This window comes from Macadamia integrifolia, unplaced genomic scaffold (genome assembly GCF_013358625.1).
Source record: "Macadamia integrifolia cultivar HAES 741 unplaced genomic scaffold, SCU_Mint_v3 scaffold2657, whole genome shotgun sequence".
NCBI classification, from domain to species: domain Eukaryota; kingdom Viridiplantae; phylum Streptophyta; class Magnoliopsida; order Proteales; family Proteaceae; genus Macadamia; species Macadamia integrifolia.
Genome location: NW_024868862.1, coordinates 30,573 through 47,477, shown reverse-complemented (window position 1 = coordinate 47,477; position 16,905 = coordinate 30,573). Strand labels below are relative to the sequence as shown.

The 16,905-nt window shown below is 43.9% G+C and overlaps 1 protein-coding gene across 1 annotated transcript in view; it reads right to left on the bottom strand.

Annotated features, from left to right (window-relative positions):
- Window positions 1-12,963: 12,963 nt before the first annotated feature.
- LOC122066991 (monoacylglycerol lipase-like) overlaps window positions 12,964-16,905 on the bottom strand; it is an 8,648-nt gene continuing 4,706 nt past the window's right edge. Inside the window, exons 2-7 of the mRNA XM_042630830.1 lie at window positions 15,534-15,572; window positions 15,353-15,423; window positions 14,583-14,647; window positions 14,248-14,337; window positions 14,068-14,160; window positions 12,964-13,518 (exon numbers count right to left, since the gene is read on the bottom strand). Coding sequence (XP_042486764.1) covers window positions 13,108-13,518; window positions 14,068-14,160; window positions 14,248-14,337; window positions 14,583-14,647; window positions 15,353-15,423; window positions 15,534-15,572 — 769 coding nt within the window. The 3' untranslated portion in view covers window positions 12,964-13,107. The remainder of the gene's footprint in view (window positions 13,519-14,067; window positions 14,161-14,247; window positions 14,338-14,582; window positions 14,648-15,352; window positions 15,424-15,533; window positions 15,573-16,905) is intronic.

Below are 16,905 nucleotides of genomic sequence, written 5' to 3'. Positions count from 1 at the left end.
CGAATGAATGAGTAGCTTCTGAATCGAATAAAACATAGGCTGGTATGCCTGATATGGATAGGACACCTAGTGTAACAATGATTATAATTTCAGCAGGTCATCAATATTTAACATAAGGAAATTCTTAGTTTAAAATGTACCTGCTACTACTTCTGTACTGGCCTCAGCTTCCTCAGCTGATAGAGCATACATCCTTCCCTGCGGTTGATTACCCCGAGCTAAGGGAGGTCGGTATGCAGAGGGCTGGCTGGAGGGCAAGGCTGGTCTGACCCGACAGTCTTTTGCATAATGCCCATATGAATGGCAATTAAAGCAACGAATCTGAGATGTCGGAACTGGGGCGGGGCCCCTCTGCACTTGACCTGTTGAAGATGGAGGTCGAGGTGGCCTTGGAGCTGTAGGTGCCGCACCAGTGTTCGGGCGAAAAGAGGTGGAACCCGAACCACCAGCTGGTCTAGGAGGGTAGCCAGATAGCCTATAGGGCTGCCTATACATAGGCCTAGAACTGTATGATCCGCGGTATGCCTTGGAGGAGTTTCTCATATTCGGAAATGGGTTTGTTCTCTTCCACAGTCCAGGGGTGAGGGACTGTTCTCCCTTTTGCTTATCCTCTATGGTCTTGGCCTTCTACACAATCTGGCCATAGTCAGTCAAATCCAAGACCTCAAGTACAGACCCAATGGATGCTTTTAGGCCTTTTAGGAATCTCGCAGCCTTCTCTTCAGTTGTCCTCATATGCCTTGGGGCAAAATGGAACAAACTCTCGAATTGTTGTTGGCACTCAAGGACAGTCTTACCTCCTTGAGTTAAAGCCATAAACTCAGTCTCCTTGCGGTCTCTGAAGCTGCGCGGATAATGGTTGTCCAAGAACAACTAATTGAACTGTTCCCAAGTGGGTTCTGGATGGGTAGCCAGCAATATGGGCTTGGAGGCTTGCCACCAAGAATGTGCCTCCTTCTTGAGTTGCAACCCAGCACAAATGAGTTTCTGTGCCTCCGTGCACTCAAGCACCTTAAATATTTTCTCTAGTTCTTGGATCCATTGGTCCGGTTCCAGAGGATCACTCCCCACCTTAGAGAATACAGGTGGTAAGTTCCTCTTGAATGACTCCACTACCTTTGACGTATTATTCGTCGGTGGGAAGTTAGGAGCATAAGCCGGATAGTAAGAGTATGGAGGAGGCACCCCATACTGAGGAACACTGAATGGTGGGATTGGAGGTGTACCCCCCACTTGTGGTCCCGTTCCCGACCCTACAGGCGGGTCCTGTGGAGTAAGTACCTGGGGAGGTTGACCCGATTGAGAAAAGTCCAATTATTGCTGAATAGCAGTCATAAATGCTTGTTGTTGCTGAAGCATTTGTTGCTGAAAAGCCTGTTGTGACTGCTGAATTATAGTAGCAACATCTCCCGGAGTAATGACCGGTGGAGGGTCCGGGAGTGTAGTCATAGGTGGGTCCCCATGTGCCCCACCCTGACCAAGGGTCTCTGGAGGTAGTGGAGGTGAGGTTTGCCCCACAGAGCGGGACCTCCTGGGATTCAGTGGTCGACCGACCGGACGAGGACCCCGCGAGGTACCTCGGGCATTGCTACCAGATCTAGTACGTACCATCGTATCCCTGTACCTGGAATATATCACACACCATATTGGTTAAACACCGTAGAATTGATTTTGGCACACAATTATATGCCATCACATAAGGTAATGTAGTGTATGATAGTCTGCAATTAACCGCAACTTAATTCCAAGATACAAGGCCAATGCCCCAACAGATATGTCAATGGTCCCACTTGACCATAACACATTAATATAGGAATAATAATATTAATAATCAATATAATCATATTAGTAATATAATAAAAAAAAATTTTAAAATTTTCCCAATTTCCACAACCGGTGGGCTGCACCGGCAGGTAGGGGCCCGCCGGCAGGCTCGCCGGTCCCAGAACCTCAAACCGGCAGGTGACACCGGCGGGCAGGGGGGCCCGCCGGTCCTGGCCGAGTAAAATCGCAAACAGGGCCCTACAGGCCCTGTTCTATCTTACCTCCTTCCTTTCCTCTTTCTCTCTCTCCCTCTCTTCCTTGGGCAATCTTGGAGGTCTCCTCGGTGCTTCTACTCACGGTTCCACTCATCAACCCGGCGCGTTTTAGAAGATTCACATCTCCCACTTCCAAGTAAGTTCTCCTTCTCTTTTTCCCTCAGAATTTTCACTTGGGGGTAAATCCATGTGTAGACTTTAACCTAGGCTTTCTTTCCATATTTCTTTCCATAGAATAGCATTTCCATGTGATTGTGATGTTTCTCTTGTGGTCATTTGTAGTTTATTAGGATTTTATCTCCTCATTTGGAGAAAAACCCCAAATCGTGCCCTAGTTTTCCCAATTTGGGGATTTCTTCAATTCTCGCTCTTTTTCTTCAATTAATGATTCATTTATGATGCATTACACTTGATTTATGCTTAACATGCTATAGATTTCATGAAATGTCCCTTATGCTTGGAATCCCCATGTCTTCCCATGAAAACCCCTATTTTGTGTTGGGTTTCTTTGATTTTTCTTTACATACTTGGTATTTGTGAACCTCCATAGTCTATTAGAGTATGTTTTTGTATATCCATGATCTCGCTACCATGGCATTTCCGTCTTAGACCTATAGTTTCAAGTTTTACTCCATTGTGAATGAATTTGCGCATTGAAATCGAATCCTCTCATGTTACATATGCTCCTTGCTATCATTTTGCTATTTTATCACGACTCCGCTTTGTCACTTACCGTGCATCTCGTTCATAGTCTCCCTATCATTCCTAGCTTGTCGCTTTTTCTATTTTGCGAGAAATTTGAGTTTTGGGGCTCCCCTTTACTGCTGTCGTTTTCCTTTCCTTACTCACCCCGCTTTCTTTTCTTCTTGCCAGGATGTCATCTCGCACCGGCAAGGGACCCTCTTCTTCTGGCGTTTGACGTAAGACTACCGCTTCTAAGCAAAAGAGTGCGGGAACCAGCTCTTCAGCCCCCCGCACAGGGAGACCCGGACCTGCCCGGTCGGGCCCTACGGACTATGACGAGGAGCTCTTCCATAGTGCAGAGGCAGCAGCCAACTGGCCGACTTTCCTGAAGAGGTCGGTGATGATGGAGAAGACCGTGGTAGTCGACGACTTCCACAAGGCTCGGCTTCAGGAGAGGTTCTCAGCACTGGGCTGGGAGTCTATCCTCCACGTAGACCGTCCATGCTACGAGCAGCTAGTCCGCCGGTTCTACTGCAACTTGGAGGTTTCTTATCCGTACGGGGAGTACACCATAGTCAGCTTGGTGAAGGGGGTAGACATCCAGCTGACTGTGGATACCTTGGCCAGCATCTTGGGCATATCGGCAGCTGGGCACCGATACTACAGTCCTCCCAGGAGTAAGCCTCTAGGACCATTCATGAGCTTGGAGATGCTGGACTTCATCTACGAGACCATCTGCGGCAACAGTACCCGTCCGGAGTTCGAGACATCCTTTTACCCCGAGGTTCGCTTATTCTCCCGTTTGGTCCAGTTCAACCTGCTCCCCAGAGGAGGTCATCGGAACCAGGTGGGTTTCATGGCCGCCTTCATCGCTTTCTGCATATACACGGCCGTAGAGGGAGGTGTCGAGCATCGCATTCTCAAGACGATGGAGCACCACACTTCCCACCCTGAGGATGGAGGATTCCCCTATGGCAGGATCCTCACTAGGATCTTCGAGTTCTTCGGGGTGGACCTGAGCGGCGAGGAGGGGAAGACTCTGGCGGATAGGTTCGACCAGGGTAACCTCCTGAGGATGGGTCTCCATACCCTTATAGATACACCTCCGAGAGTAGGAGCTCAGAGAGGTAGGGGTAGGAGGGCTGCCCCAATGGAGGATGTCCACATAGAGGAGGAGTCCAGCGGGGAGGATGAGGACTACGTTCCTCAGGATGAGGAGGATGATCTGGTGGGTGGTGACATGCCTCAGGAGTCGAGAGGTCCCGATCCTAGTCCCTCCAGAGCAGCAGCCTCACAGCATAGAGCCCCACCACCTGAGGGTGGTGCATACGATTTTGAGGGCATGATGTCCACCATGCGGGCCTTACAGGATGGCCAAGTTCAGTTACTGAGAAGGCTGGACGAGAGTGCCTCCAGGGAGGAACGCATCCCGGAGAGGCAGGCTACTTTGGAGAACTCCTTTCTCCAACTGGGCCAGGACTTGAGCACCACGGACAACGCCATGTCAGTAGATTTTGGTTGATTACGGAGGGCGGTACGGCTGGTGAACGCGAGGTTTGACTACTATGACCACCACCTCGACGTCAACTCTAGGCCTTCGGCGAACGTGGTGATCATTGATGACGCGACGATGACCAGTGAGGGCTTAGCTCGCCCACACCAGCTTTCTATCTATTTTCCTTTTTGTGGACCTTGTTGTATATTTCATTTCTTCTCAATCCTTGTATTTGCACTGTAACTGGAATCATTTGTGGAATAATATATTTTGATAGCGATTTTTTGTGGTGAATTCATATGTTGAATACTTGTGTAGTTTAGTTGTGGTGTATTTTACTACTTTTGATCATTGTCATATATGAATATATCGTTTATCAGGTGTTTGTGTGAAAAATTTTTGGAAATCCCATTTTACGCCGTTATGCTGCCGAAATTTCGTCAAACTAGTACTCGATAGGTTATAACATCAACTTATTACTTTTTATCTACTCTCACGCATGCCATGAATGCAACATCTAAATGCAACCCTTTTTAACACTTCTTTCTTTGGCTTTTTCTCTTTAAAGCTTTTACATTAACCCAATCCCATTTCCCTATTATAGATTCTACGGGATTCTAATGGTATGCTGTGAGTGGAGCAGAGCATCACGCTCTGATACCACCGTTTGTCACACCCCGTTCACACTGAACCGGGCCAGTGACCGGGTTAACACCGGTTAACCCAAACCTACCAGGATCATCTGATACTGTATTCCACCACAACATACACACAACTAATAAAAACTTATCAGATCAGCGAAAGACTAAGTTTTACCTATGAATGTTCCTATAATACTTGATACCCGAATTGTGATACGATAGTTATATACATGTGGGCCCGAAGGCATGATATTTACACAATAAAAGTACAACTCACATATCAAGTACATAAAGGAAACCATCAAAATAATTAGAGTACACAGCTCGGCTTGGTATCAAAGGCTAGAGCTCAGATTGGCATCAAGGGTTGAGCCCAGCTCGGCATCACATGGTAGAGCTCATCTCGGCCTCAAAAGTGGAGCACAGCTCGGCATCCGAACTGCGGTCCCGTAGCACAACTCTCACACGAGCAATCAGTGTCGTGCTCTAACTCCTCAGGGGCCACCAGTCCTCTTCAGGGAACTCAACTGTGGGACCCACCCCGTGCTCCTCAAATGTATGACCTGCAAAATCATCTAAAAAGGGGGGTACACGTGGGATGAGCTCACTAGCTCAGTAAGTGGTAAGATGGACCACACAACAGTCCACACATCAAAACACAATCATATGCACTACATGCCATGCTTTACATCTTAAATCACATCCACCTAAGCAACATTACTAAGTCTTCGGTTTAGTGCTACTACAACCACAGTGCGCGTATACTCTGGGTACGAGCTGCGAACTCCATCCCGCGATACGCCCATAGGGCTATCGGAGAAGGCCCACTGTGAGTACTCGAAAAAGTAAAGACAATGCCGTCCTTCGACTCTCAACAGAAATGTAAATGACTGAAATTTAAAGGTGCTGACTCCAGTAATTTAAAAGCAGTACGATTGGCCCTCTTGAATATACCACCGGGGTTGCCGACTATCCTAATGACCCGTCGGGCGTTATGTCTAACCGCCACAGTGACCCGACAACCGCGACCACTACTTTTCCCCAAATGGTAACCCAACACCTTAACCCCTGTTGGGAAGGGTCGTAGCACGGGACAGTGAAAATCCTAAACCGCATGCTCCTATATGACAATAGTACAATTGCATAGTGCCACCGCGTCCCATACCATGGGCCACCAATGCACTCGTTTCCAAGCCGACTACGGCATCTAGTCTATTAATGCATTATGCACCATGATGTCAACATTCATCACATAAGCATCTCATCACTTGGCATTTAGAAGGTAAACATAGCACACATGCATAACAATGTGAGGATGACTAATCTACATAGCATATTCATGATGGCATGACTAGACTAGATACATTTAAATGAATGCCAAACAAGGCCTTGAAACAAGGCCAAACATCCTCTCCCCACTTACCTGTAGTGTGCAAGGATTCCCGTTCGGTACGGGTGAGATCTGATGCGAGAAGTGTAGGATTTGGTGAACCTAACATGATTGAGCATGGTTAGTATTTCACCATTTTAGAAACAAAATTAACGAGATCTAATGACAAAATCATGTTTAGAACATTAAAAGAAGGTTGCACGTCCGATTTGGGTCCAATCGGACGTAAGAATCACCTTCGGGGCCTCTCAGGTGGGTCAGACAACCCACCTGTCTGGCCCACCGGTCTAGCCCACCGGTTTGGACCGGCGGGCAGGTTGGCCCGTCGGTTGGCCCACCGGTCTAGCCCATCAGTTGGGCTAGGGGGCCCTGCTAAGACCGGCGGGCCACCCTGCCCACCGGTTAGCCCGTCGGTTTGGCCCGTCAGTTGTGCCCGAAGGCCCTGCCCTCTCAGGTGGGTGCTCACAGGCGAGCCAGATGGCCCACCGGTCCTACCCACTGGTCTTGGCGGGAAAACTGCTGTTTCTTCCCAACTTCCTCTATTCTTTGGGGATTCAAATGGGGCTTTTCCCAATCCATTCTTCACACTTTCAATGTCTTATAGGATGGTTCTAACCTAGATCTAGGTTAGATTCGAGTGATGGGAAACCATCTTACCTTCTTTGCTCAAGAATACCTTCAAACCCTCAAAATCACTTCAAACCCACAATGCTTCTCCAACTTTGTCAATGCCTCTTCAAATCCTTCAAAATCAACACATAAATCATCTATTAAACCTTAGATTCATCATTTCAAAGGGGATTTACAAGATCTCAAGAAACCCTACTCGAATCAAGGGTTTATGCTTGGGTCAGATAGATCGTCGATGCATGGCAATGGATACCAATCCTTAACGGTCAACTTGTTTAGTTCCCGATAATCGATGCACATACGTAAACTACTATCCTTCTTCTTAACAAATAAGACTAGTGCACCCCAAGGTGAGACACTTGGGTATATAAACCCCTTTTTTAACAAATCTTGCAACTGTGCTTGTAGCTCTTTTAATTTGGCTGGTGCCATTCTATATGAAGCTTTAGACATTGGGGTAGCTCCAGGAATTAGGTCAATGGAAAACTCCAGCTCTCTGTCAAGAGGTAGCTGGGTTAAATCATCTGGGAAAACATCAGGGAATTCCTTGACTACCTCTAATTCCTCCAGTGGTGTAACCTTTGCATCCATAACTAGTATTGATGCAAGGTAGCCCTGACATCCATCTTCTAATAACTTCACTGCCTACAATGCAGAGATGATGGTCTTTCTAGGTCGCATTGACCTTTCAGCTTGATACACAAGCTCTACTCCTTCGTCATCTTTCATCTTAACTTGTTTCTCGGCACACATCACATTTGCCTGATGAGTCGACAACCAATCCATGCCTAGAATGACATCAAATTCTGCATGTTGAATTTGATAAGCTGGGCATCCAGCTTCTTTCCATTAATCTCAATTAAACACAGCCCACACACTTCTTTCAATTGTTCCACCATGCCTGTTGGTGTGCTAACCACTAACTTGCATTCTAAGGCCTTAGATGGCACATCAAGCTTCTTAGAAATTCTCTTAGACACAAATGAATACGAAACTCTGGAATCTAATAAGACGTATCCAGTTATACCTGATATAGATAAGGTACCTAGCATTGCATTCCATATAAGTATAACAGGTTACTCATATTTTAATCACAATCTTTTAATTAAAGTGTACCTGCTACTACTTCAGTACTAGCTTCAGCCACTTTAGCTATTAGGGCATTCATCCCTCCCTGAGGTTGGCTTTCATGAGTAAATGCAGGTCTATGCACAGGGGGCCGAATAGGCGGTGCCGTTGCTGGGTACCGAAAATCCTTGGCGAAGTGCCCGTATGAATGACAATTATAACATCAGCTTGAAAATGTCTGAGCCAGAGCGGGAGCTCTCTATACTGATCTTGGTGCAGTTGAAGGATGTGGGGGTCTTGGAGCCGTAGGCACCACACTAGTGTTAGGGTGGAAAGATGTAGTGCCTGATCCTCTAGCGGGTCAGGAAGGATAACCCTATGGCTGTAGGGCTATCTTTAAGTGGGACCATAAGAGTATGACCCACGAAAACTCTTGCTCAAGCTACCCGAATCAGCATATGGATTTGCCCTCTTTCACAATCTTGGTGTAAGGGGTGGCTCTTCTTTCTGCTTATCTTCCATTGTCTTGGCTTTTTACACAATCTGTCCATATTCAGTTAAGTCCAACACCTCCAACACTGTACCAATAGATGTCTTTAGCCCCTTCAAAAATTTCTGGGCTTTTTCCTCAGCCGACTTCATATGGCAAGGAGAAAAATAAAATAAGTTTTCAAACTATTGCTGATACTCTAGAACAGTTTAGCTTCCTTGAGTTAGTGCCATAAACTTTGCCTCTTTGCGGTTTCTAAAGCTCATTGGATAGTGGTTTGATAAGAACAATTTCTTGAATTGTTCCCAAGTAGGCTCGGGGTGAGTTTCCACCAATATAAGCTCGAAAGTTTTCCACCAAGAGTCAACTTTATTTCTAAGTTGCAACCCTACACATATAAGCTTCTGTGCCTCTGTGCACTCTACAATATCAAATATTTTCTCCAACTCTTGGGTCTGTCGATCCAGCTCCAATGGGTCATTACCCACCTTGGTTAAGATGGGTGGCATATACTTCTTAAAAGATTCCATCACCTTTGCCGTAGTGGTAGATGGTGCATGATAAGGTGGATAAGCCGGATAGTAAGGATAGGGTGAAGGCATCATAAATGGTGGAGTGCAATATGGTGGAACCAGAGGAAAACTTCCTCCTAGGGGGTGTTCCTCCAAGTTGTACTATAACACCTGACCCCATTAGAGGGTCTGTGGAGTAACCCCTCTAGGAGGCTGACCCTGTAGAGTAAGGTTCAAATATTGTTGCATAGTGGCCATAAAAGTTTGCTGCTATTAAAGCAACAGCTGCCGAAAAGCCCCTTGCGATTGTTGTATAAAGGTCGCCACATCACCAGGAGTGATGACATGTGGGGGACCCAGATTTTCGTTCACAAGTGGGTTACCCTGAACTTCCTCTAGATCATGATCCACTTGTGGTGGTGGATGTGAGGATTGCCCCACGGGTCAAGGACCATGGGAAATGGGTGGTCAACCATGAGAGGACCACGAACACAACCACCAGATCTGGTGCCTACCATGGTGTTATGTACTTAGATTATTTCAAAATGTAGGCATTGATTGAGTGCCACAACATTTGTATATATATTCACAATCAAATGCATCTTATATCATAGGTTACATTGATACACCACACCATAAAATAATAAAAAAGAAACCCGGGTTGGTATCAGTGTTGCTGTCCTGCAACACAACCTTCGCACAGGCACTCGGCCCCATGCCCAAGATCTTCAGGGATCCACCAGTCCTCAATTGGAAACTCCATAGTGGGTCCCGGATCTAGCTCCTCAGTCGGATAACTTGCAAGATCATCTAAAAATAGTGTGCACGTGGAATGAACTCACTAGCCCAGTAAGTGAAAAGAAAGACCAAACAAGCATTCGCAATACAAATGATCCTATATGTGTGCAATTCATTTTTATTATCTTAATCCACTTAGGCAACAATTCTAAGTTATAGGTTATGTACTACTCACAACCACAGTGTGCATATGCTCTAGGTACGAGCCGAGAATCCCATCCTGTGATACGTTCAAAGGGTTGCCAGAGAAGGCCAGCTGTGGGTGTCAAAAAAGTAAATTACTATTCCTCAGCGACATTAATGTAAATTATTGTTTCTCAACAATATTAAAGTAAATTATTGTTTCTCAGTGATATTAAAGTAAAATGGGTCTTGCCTTGCATTAAATTAAAAGCAGTACGATTGACCCTCTTGTTATATCACCAAAGTTGGCGACAGTCCTAATGATCAGCAGGGCGTAATTCTAACTGCCACCATTGGTACACAACCTCGGGCTTCCCCCAGTGATAGCCAACACCTAAACCCCTATTGGGAAGGGTCATAGCATAGGGATATGTCATTCCTAACCGCATGCTCCTATATGAGATAGTACGACTGTATAGTGCCACCGCATTTCATTCCATGGGCAAAAAATGCATTAGTGTCCAAGCCGACTAAGGTATCTAGTCTAGCAAAACAACATAATCATTAGTTTAGAGTTTTCTATCTCATACCTTAAAGCAAGAATAAGCATTTAACAATTAAATATATCAGCATGTCAAATCATAAATGAATTTCATAATGCACACGTCAAGGCATGCGATGGCACTCGTGGATGACTAGTCTACAACAATAATAAAATGATGACATGGCTAGTCTACAACTAGAATGATATAATGCAATGTCCTCTTCCCACTTACCTAGTTGTGTACAATGAGCACCCTTGGTACAAAGAAGATCCGAAGGGCGATGACGCGAGTTTCTAACACAAACTATCATAAAAGGGGTCAAGTTTAGTATGACTCCACTTTAGGCTCATAACTAATGAGGTATGATGATCCTAATGTATTTAAAATCACTAGAGAAGGTTTCCTGACAAATTTGGGCCCAATCAGAACCCGAAAAGTCAGGTTGATGGGTCAACCAGTGGGCAAGGCACCCACCAGTCCTTGCTCGCCGCTCGACCCAGGGGCTTTGCCTTAACAGTCAGGTCAGTTGCCCACCGATCTTGCTTGTCGATTGAGCCAACAGCTCTGCCTAGACTAGCGGGCCAAGAGCGACGGGCCAGGCACCCACCGGTCTTGCTCGTCGGTCGAGCCAGTAGCTCAACTAGGACAGGCGGGCTCTAGATTGGTGGGTCGGACCATTTTTAGGTACCCACCACTCGGAACCGAGATTTTTGTTGTTCACTCCCATTCTTCATCCCACCTTGGGGAAACCAAAAGGGGTCGATTCGACCTCGTTTTTCACAAATCTAAGGTCGCATATCATGATTTCAACATAGATCTATGATCGATTCAAAGTTCCAAGCTTCGGTTTTACCTTTTTGCTTAAGAACATTTCAAAACCTCAAATCTTTCTTTTTAGCTCAAGAGATTAATAAATGCTTCACAAATGTTGCAAATTTTTCCTGTAAATCCTTTATAAACAACATATACATCCTTTATTAAAATTTAGATTTACATTCCCAAGAGAGATTAACAAGATCTAAAGGATTTCTACCCAAATTATAGGATTTCACTTAGGGTTTCATGAGGTTTTAAGAAATACCGTCTTTACTCACCTCAAAATGTAGATCTAAGGTTGAGGGTCACTAATCCGGTGTTGAAATCGAAAGAGTCAACCTTGGTAACGCATGACGACCATCATCTTCCCCATTACTTCCTTCTTCTTCCCTTCTCTCTTCTTCTTTTCTCTTCACCCACTGTGTAAAACAACAAATGAGGGTGAAGAAAGTAATAAATGTTATTTATAGTGGGATCCAAACATCTAAAGATCAAAGTGGTAGGTCACACTGGTGGATCCGACCCATCCATGACCATCCACCAGTCGGTCAGAACTTAGCCGAATCATTGGGATTTTCGATGGGACTCAGCCTTGACAGGTATTTCACTCTCAGTAATCGATCAACACGCATATTCGGTATAAATTATGGCTACATACCTTTATTGTATATACATGGCCTTGTAATGCGTGTAAGTGCACGGCTTGGGTACGCGGACTTCACTAGGCACTCACTCCAACTCATCTGGCCAACCTAAGCCTTGCCATCATGTTCCATAAGGTACTCACCTTGGCTTGCTCAGGTTCAGGTCCTGCAAGACCAAATCGAACCAATCAGGAAATTAGACCGAGTGTAGAAAGTTGGGTATCACAGAACATCTCAGAGCCTCATCAATTTCTGGTTTGTTTATTTTATTCTTGACCTTACATTCTCTAAACCTATTACTTTTTTTTTCTAGGAACATGGTCAATCAGAAATTATTATATATGTGATTAATTGCCCTATTATATTTGTGATTCTTCATTTACAAATGCGAAAAATGCTCCAATTTTCCATCCTCATGTGAGGCCAAAAGTTTATTCACAACAGATCGGCACGAAGTGATTCATCATGCTCAAACATGAGCCGATTCTCCAAATCTGAGAGATGCAACAAGACTTATTTCAATCCTCGCCATATCTTTTCATTTTATGGCCAAAAGAATGGTCCATTATCATGTGGCCCTGTGCTCAGACACAGAAGGAGGTAGGGTGAAATTACACCTCTATCACTGTGAAACTCAAAAAATCCACCGTCTTTATGTTCATGGTTGTACCCTGATTGGCCCCATGATCATGTAGGAGCCACGCAACTAGGGACTGTTCTTTTCCCATATTTCATACGGATGTTTAGGAATGCAGTCTTGCTTAAGAATCTTTAACCTAACCCTTCTTTTCGTATAAATTGTTTAGCCGAGTTAGCAGAAGCCACTTCGAAACCCAGCCCAAGATATCCAAGCCAGCATTTATCACCTGAACACCTTTCTCATGTTACAATATCCCGCGCTGAGCTCTGCAATCCAATTGCAAATCATATAGATCCATTTTAAAACTCCCCCTCTTTTAAATTCCCAGTTATGCCGATCAAAGAGAGCCGTAAGGCCAACCTAGCAGCAATGTCAGTGAGGTTAGCAAAAACACCTCCTGAAGGAGGGAGGGAGGAGGGAGAGAAAAGAGTTTATGAGAAGGAAGAGATGGAGGAAGTGGAAACATTTCATTAAACATGTTGCAATGATGTAGGACATTTCACTCCTACACCCATGAAACAGGGATCTAATCCTGCTAACAGATATTGAGAATAATTGGTAAATATTTAGTGTGTGACAGTCTTTCCCATGTTCACCGCGATTGTAGTCGCTTCTCCATCCAGTTGATTATGTCATCTGCTATTTCTTCACGCTCAGGCTCAAAAAGTAGGTCATGCAAGAAGCCTTCATACAGTATAATGTCTTTGAAGTCTGAGGCTGCTTCCTTGTAGAGGTCCTGAGAAGCAAGAGGATCAGTGACCCTGTCAGCAGTGCCGTGGAGTACCAGGAACGGGACAGTGACCGTCTTCATGTTTCGCAGCAAGTAAGAGGACATTCGGAGAATCTCATGACCCGTTCGAATCCTTATGGGTCCAGTGTACACCAGAGGGTCCGTGTACTTGGCCACCATAGCAGCAGGATCCCTAGACACAGGAATTCCCCTCTTATTGGCACCTTTGAATTGGAATCTCGGAGCAACAAGAGAGAATAGAGGTGCCACAGCCTGCATTGAAAAAAAAAAAAAAGGAAAACAGCTCTCAAGAAAATGTGAGAAATTCGACAGCAATGATCGCACGGCCTACTCCATTCTGGTTGATAAGTGGCCCAGCCAATAACATGAATAACACCTCCAAATCCCCAGCCTCTAATACCATTCTACCCCTCTCCCCAAAAGAAAAGGCAAATTCAGTCAAATACCTCCCATGTATGTTCATGCACATCTGGTACTTCAACCAAACCTGAATTCATTCTAATTTTTAAATGCCTTGTTTTTGCACTTGGTAAACTTTGTTGGGGTTGAAAGACGCGAGCAGGGGATATCTACCTTTCTATAAAATTTCTGCCCATTACAGTGGCACAGGGGAAATATAAGCATGAAGACATGGATTTTTCCTAGTCCACCAGTCGAAGAACCCAACAACCAACAAAAAAAGAAAAGGCAACACTAAGGGGAAAACATGCAGGCTTCATTGTAAGGCAACTGTTGTTAAAACCCTATCAACCTTAATTGTCTTACACTCATGTGTTACAAGTGAGATGGAAGGATAATTACCCCAACTATCGGATGTGCTGGTTTAACACGCAAAGCCGGTGATGTCAGTACAATTCCCTCCAGCATGCATTTGATGTGAGGATAACAAGCAGCCTAGAAATAGCATGATTGAAAACAATGAGAAACATGGCACATGCCAGAACTCCAAAACTGGACAAGGTAAAATTTTGAGGTCCTTACCTTCACCACCACAGCACCACCAGTAGAATGCCCGAAGAGAAAGCATGGAATTCCTGGATTCTCTAATTTAATCTTCTCCAAGAAGGCTCCCTATAGGACATTGAATAGACAGTTCTTCAGTGTCCAAGAAATTGAGGAACATATTCATTTTATAGGCCTGTATGCTTGGACTATTAGTTATGAGCACAGTCTATGCAAATAAGCTACAGTTCAACCTGGACAGACTTCCAAAATAATGTAAACACATTAAACTAACTGCTCTCTCACTGTTGTCAAGAAAATGTGCAGCTGTGAGGTACGAAGCGAAAAATGAGAATATTTTAGGACAAACTTACAGCGTCTGCAACAACATGATCAAGTGAAGGTACATATCCATGCAATCCATCACTCCCACCATGACCTATAAGAATTACAAAAAGGTTAAGCAGCTGCAGGGAAGATAATCCAAAAGGGAAAACCATCTATATTTAGGAAATGTTTAGAGATATATGTGAGATATGACGAGCAGAAAACTACAAATTCACAAAGCAATAGATTTGATGTTGAGGTTTATGTTATCATGTCAGCAAAGCCCATACAGGATTAAGACATCAGAGAACATTCATGCGTTCTAATGATTCGGCAATACTAAAATGGCCAATTGAACCCAGAACAAGTCTGATGTCTCAAAACCCATGTTTAGCCTATTCAATCTGGAAACTTATTAGCAGGAATGGGGTTCCATTGGAGTTGGGTGTTTATGAAAGAAGCTAGACAACTTGCCCAACCCAATGAGATAAGAGAACCTCATAGAGGGACTCCACCTGCCATAGCCATCTGATGACATTAGAAGGGTCATCTTGTCCCATTATCAGAATTCAAAATGTTCAAGACCTTACAATCTTGGTTTCATTGCAAGAGAAAATAATCAAGCTTCCATGATTCTTTTCCTAACTCTGAACAGCTTTTACCTTCTATGATATTCCTCCTTTCTGAATTACAAACAACATCCTCAGCTAGAAGGCCATGAAGAGATTGCTAATGTTCGACGCACTTTACAATTTATATCACAACTTTGAAGATTCTAGGACTGAAGAAAGTAGTCACAAGGATTGAAGGAACTGACCTATCCAATCCATCGCATAAACCCCAAAGTTGCATGAGGTTAGTTTCTTAGCAAACTGAGCATATCTTCCACTACAGACAGCCATCACAGAAGAACCAGAAAGCTGCTAATCATAAATTGCAATGCAAAAAGTAGGTGAAACAGAAAATGAGGCAATAAAGTTGAAATACCATAGTGTTACCTGTGTTCATTAAGCCCGTGAATAATGAATATAATGCCCCTGAAAACACAAAGGGAAAATCCTTACCATCAAAATATGGGAAAAAGAACACAGCAGCGTGCAAGTTGAAGTGCGGGAGATGCATATGCACAGGGGCAACTGGTATATTGACAACAACAATCAATTGCACGTCAACAAAATTGTCAAAAGGAACATGCATATGCACAAAGGCAACCCCAAGCTGAAGCAAAAGCGTGAACAAAATGCAGAGCTTAAAGAAAGGTTGGTGCAATGAATGTAAATATGAAGCATCTATTTTATCCATTCACGGCATAGGTAACTGTCTTTCATTAAAACCAAAGCATTCAGCAAATAGAGTGAATATTTAACACCATTAGGTTAAAAGACTAGATATAGTTCTGTTCTGAAGCAAATAGTAAGCAAAATAATCTTTTGTTTTTTGTTTTTTCTATAAATGTGTTGGAAAAAAAATTAAGGATGCTAAAGTTCAGACTCATGGGGTGTACAGCTTGATCTAATAGTCATCTTATGACATTTCACTTTCAATTTTAATGACAAGACCACATATACTCTAGAAGTGCCTATACTTCATCCACCCACTCTAATTCTACTAATGACAAAATTATCATTCCTCTTTACCAATGATTGAACAGGGCCCAGAAAATAATGAAATTTTGAGTTTCTCTCGAGTCTTGGACATCAATCATTTAAAATCCTCCATTTCTACATGTGCTTCACGAAAATCATACCAAATGATCCTTCATTAGACCAGATTCTCACAAAACCATTTGGTTATAACTTCTCTCCATGGGTTTGAACTAGATCATATCTCATGTTGTATCTAGTAAATCCATAACTATATGATTGGCAAACAGAGTTCACCATGGGAACACCTCCTACATAAAAAGGGTGTGCCTAGTGCACGAGGCTCCCACCGCTGCGGGAACACCTCCTGTGTATGCCCAGTAATGTAGAAGTAAATAGAGATGAGGGGAAAAGAGTAAATTCCACCTGAGAATATGCTCAAACATCACATAGATTATGCACAAAAATTTTAAAGCTATGGCTCCACAATCGTTTCTCATCAGCACACACCTTCTCTAATACTGTTGACAGGAAAAATTTCCACTTGAGAAGAAAATCAAGTATTGAAGGCAAGAAAAAACAAGTCAAGTTCCAATACAGGTAAGGCACTGAAAAAATAACCATAGCTCTTTTCTTCACATGGCAACACACATCACCCATATTATAACCACCATCCACAAAGGCCTTCAGCTACAAAAGATCACATGATAGGGGGACTGACAGACTTTCAAATTGAAAGACAATACCCATGCATATTACCCTCATTTATTTTTTCGGGGGGGGGGGG